The sequence below is a fragment of the Triticum urartu genome, unplaced genomic scaffold (assembly GCF_003073215.2).
Source record: "Triticum urartu cultivar G1812 unplaced genomic scaffold, Tu2.1 TuUngrouped_contig_8146, whole genome shotgun sequence".
NCBI lineage: Eukaryota > Viridiplantae > Streptophyta > Magnoliopsida > Poales > Poaceae > Triticum > Triticum urartu.
The window spans coordinates 1-3,945 of NW_024119064.1; the positions used below are offsets into that span (position 1 = coordinate 1).

The following is a 3,945-nucleotide window of genomic DNA, read 5'->3' on the forward strand; positions in this document are numbered from 1 at the left end:
ATATCTTCATTGTCTTCCTCTTGAGGCATCAAGTTCAAATCCATAACTACATTCTCTGCCACTTGAGGCTCCTCCTCTTGAGGCATCAAATTCAAATTAATACCTTCATCGTCTTCCTCTTGAGGCATCATGTTCAAATCCATACTCCTGCTAGCAATGACAAAAGATGAGTACATCATGGTACCATAACAAGGATATACACAAAAAATGAGTAGAATGACAGGAGCCTTGCAACCATTACAAAAAAAAGGCTTCACATTCTCTGAACTGTGATGTGCTCTGCTAAAGTGCTAATGCTACTAAATCATCTTGTTCTGCCTGGCTTAACAAGATCCACATTCTCATTTAAAAAAAGGCTTCACAATTTCACAGCTACTCCTAGTACATTCTTCTGATGCCAATCAATGCACAGTGCACAGAAAAATCCTCATGATATTCCTCCCACAAGGTAGAGTGGGAAGGGAATAATAATAAGAGAGTGATACCAGCCAGTCTTTTGTGACTGGAATATATTCATAACAGAATAAATTCAACTGGCCCATGTTTTTTCCCCTTCATTCACCACCAATTTTACTCTACTTACAGTAGTTCCTCTAGTAACAGTTCTAGAGACAGTGTTTGTTCAGATCATAATTGCTCTGCATCTACTGATTCTTTTCTATGCCATGTCAAGCATAGATAGGTTCAATTAATTTTCTTGGATTATCAAAATTACTGTCAGTACTAATGTATGCTTTGACACCGTCGAAACTGATTTAGTGTGAATATGTGCCTTATGTAATGATTTTCTCCCAACAAGCTTCAGACCATGTTTTGTACACACCTACTGTTAACTATTTTATTCAGTTTTTCTCTGAAGAAATTTGAACATTATTTTCATTTAACTTGTACTTGCAGCACAAGCATGGCCATCCACCAACATGCAAAAGAAGTTCAATACCAAAAATTATGTGTTTCTTGCTGTTTACTCAACTGAACCAGATTTGGGTTTTCAAGTTCCAAGGTTTCTACTAACCACATGTTCTCATTTAGATTCGTAATCAAAATGGGATATGTTGTCGTTGGTTGCCATGTACTCTGTGCAGCAATCAGCATGTGTTTTGTTGGAGTTTGTAAGAGGGAAAGACAAATACATTTAGACTGATTAACTTCTTGATGCCTACAGTTTGTGACATACTTCTGCTGTTGATTGACTGCTCTGAAGTTTGAACTTCACGGAGACAGTTTCGACAAATGAGGACACCGGCAAGGGGGCGATGTGGGAGCTGGAAAAGAGCCTTGATCAGCCCATGGACGCAAAGGCCGGGAGAATGAGGAATATGTATAGAGAAAAGGTGATTGCTATCATCATCCAAGTATTTGTCAGTTTCTGTATCTGAATCTTAGCTAATAGGATACAAAATTAATGTCATGTGTTAAGAACATGGCTTTAGCATTCAGGATCACAATTTTGTGTTTCATAGCACATTCTTTTTAGTAGTACATTCTCCCTGGTAGTTGTCTTTATGCAAGGATTTTGAGATGTTGCCTAATATGCAGAGTCATTTGGTGTCTTTACTCTGAACTTCTGAAGAAAAATGAACAACCATAGTATGATAAGTAATTTTGCTTTGCCCTGTTTTCTCCTCTTATATGTGAAGACCTACCCAACAGTTTTGGTGCTACAACTAGCTTTCCAAAGCCTTGGTGTGGTGTTTGGAGATTTAGGCACACCACCTCTTTATGTTTTCTACAACATCTTTCCTGAGAAGATAGAAGACACTGAGCAAATTATTTCTAGCTTGCTCCCTCCACCCCCCTGATATCTACTGATTTTTATTCAATTAACACTAATCATATTCAGTTAACAGGAGCAGAGCAGTTCTTCCTGACGAACAGGAGCAGAGCAGCAACTCCCGTACACTGATCATATTCAGCACAGGGAGCAGAGGAGCAACTCCTTACGGTACCTTCTTCCTCTTGACGAGAAGGAGCTCTGGCGGCAGCATGGGCAGACAAGCAGCAGCAGCACCGGCGGTAGGGGAGAAGCAGCCGCATGGGCTCGCGTGGAAGATTGAGGAGGGCGCGCGGGCAGGGGAGAAGGAGGACGCGCGCGAGCTCCTGGTCCACCGGATCGTGGAGGCAATTTTCGGCGACGCCCGTAGGGGATCGCGGCCGGGATGGATTGCGGCGGCGCACGCGCCGGAGCTCGAGGAGGATGCACTGGAGCTTGAGGAGGATGCGCTGGAGCTTGAGGAGGATGCGCGGGAGCTCGAGGTGAACGCCCGCGAGCTCGAGGAGGACGTGGCCGGAGGTCCCGACGATGCCCGTAGGTAATCGAGGCGGGAGGGGATCGCGGCGACGCAGGTCTGAGCGGGGCAGGCGGCGGAGCAGGTACTTGGCGACGGCGGCGGCGGAGCAGGTAGGTGGCGAGGGCGACGGAGCACTTCCTGATGGGCGGCGAGTCGCGCAGCTGGGCGGCGCCGGCCCCTATCGACGGCGGACGAAGAAGACAGGGGGCGGAGGGGCTTGGTTCAGACGGTTTTAAAACTACAAGGGCCTTTTTGCAAAATCAACAATGAACTGCGCCCGCGACATGTTTTTTGGGACGGAGGGAGTAGTTGTGGGATGATGCATTATGGAATGAGTAAAGAGACTTGCTCGTAACGAGACTGAACTAGGTATGAAGATACTGACGATCGAACTCGGGCAAGTAACATACCGATAGACAAAGGGAATTACGTATGTTGTCATAAGGTTTGACCGATAAAGATCTTCATAGAATATGTAGGAGCCAATATGGGCATCCAGGTTCCACTATTTCTTATTGACCAGAGAGGTGTCTCGGTCATGTCTACATAGTTCTCGAACCCGTAGGGTCCGCATGCTTAAGGTTCGTTGACAATATAGTACTATATGAGTTAGGTATGTTGGTGATCGAATGTTGTTCGGAGTCTCGGATGAGATCACAAACATGATGGGGAGCCCCGGAATGGTCTGAAGGTAAAGATTGATATATAGGATGATATGGTTCGCCCAAGGGGTAAATCCCACAGGGCTTTAGGTCAGTGCAGAAGGAGCTTTGCGGAGGACAGGGGCCACACGCCAGAGACCCTAGCGTCTGGCCCTGGGCCAGACACCGAGGCCCATGGCGTCTAGGCCAGACGCCAAGGATTGTGGCGCCTGACCCTGGAATTCCGAGAAGGACTCTTCCTTGTGGGCAAAACCGACTTTGAGGAGTCTTTTAGTCCAAGTTTCGACCCCAGGGCTCAACATATAAATAGAGGGGCGGGGCTAGCACCTGGAACACATCAAGAATCACCAAGCCGTGTGCCAAAAACCCTGTCCCCTCTAGTTTATCCTCCATCATAGTTTCTGTTGTGCTTGGCGAAGCCTTGCGGAGATTGTTCTTCAGCAACACCGTCACCATGCCGTCGTGCTACCAGAACGCATCTACTACTTCACCCGTCTTGATGGATCAAAAAGGAGAGGACGTCATTGAGCTGAACGTGTGCTGAACGCGGAGGTGCCGTATGTTCGGTACTTGATCGGGGCAGATCATGAAAGTGTATGACTACGTCAACCGCGTTGATAAACGCTTCTCCTTTGCGATCTTCTAGGGTATGAAGATGCTCTCCCCCTCTCATTGTTATACATCTCCTAGATAGATCTTGCGTGAGCGTAGGAATTTTTTTTGAAATTGCATGCTATGTTTCCCAATAGTGGTATCAGAGCTAGGTCTATGCGTAGATGATATGCACGAGTAGAACACAAAGAGTTGTGGGCGGTGATAGTCATACTGCTTACCACCAACATCTTATTTTGATTCGGCGGTATTGTTGGATGAGGCAGCCCGGACCAACCTTACATGACCACGTTCATGAGACCGGTTCCACTGACAGACATGCAACTAGTTTTGCATAAAGGTGGTTGGCGGGTGTTTGTTTCTACAACTTTAGTTGAATC

General features: G+C 46.4%; 1 protein-coding gene across 1 annotated transcript; it reads left to right on the plus strand.

The window, feature by feature from the left end:
• The first annotated feature begins 949 nt into the window (after positions 1–949).
• On the plus strand, positions 950–2,593 carry LOC125531803. Its single transcript, XM_048696065.1, has 2 exons — positions 950–1,003; positions 1,851–2,593. The coding sequence occupies exon 2, from the start codon at positions 1,987–1,989 to the stop codon at positions 2,314–2,316; it is 330 nt and encodes a 109-aa protein (XP_048552022.1). The 5' UTR covers positions 950–1,003; positions 1,851–1,986; the 3' UTR covers positions 2,317–2,593.
• Positions 2,594–3,945: the final 1,352 nt, after the last annotated feature.

Bases quoted from the DNA above. Each gene is read 5' to 3' on its own strand.
- LOC125531803 (XM_048696065.1), top strand. From the start codon at position 1,987: ATGGGCAGACAAGCAGCAGCAGCACCGGCGGTAGGGGAGAAGCAGCCG.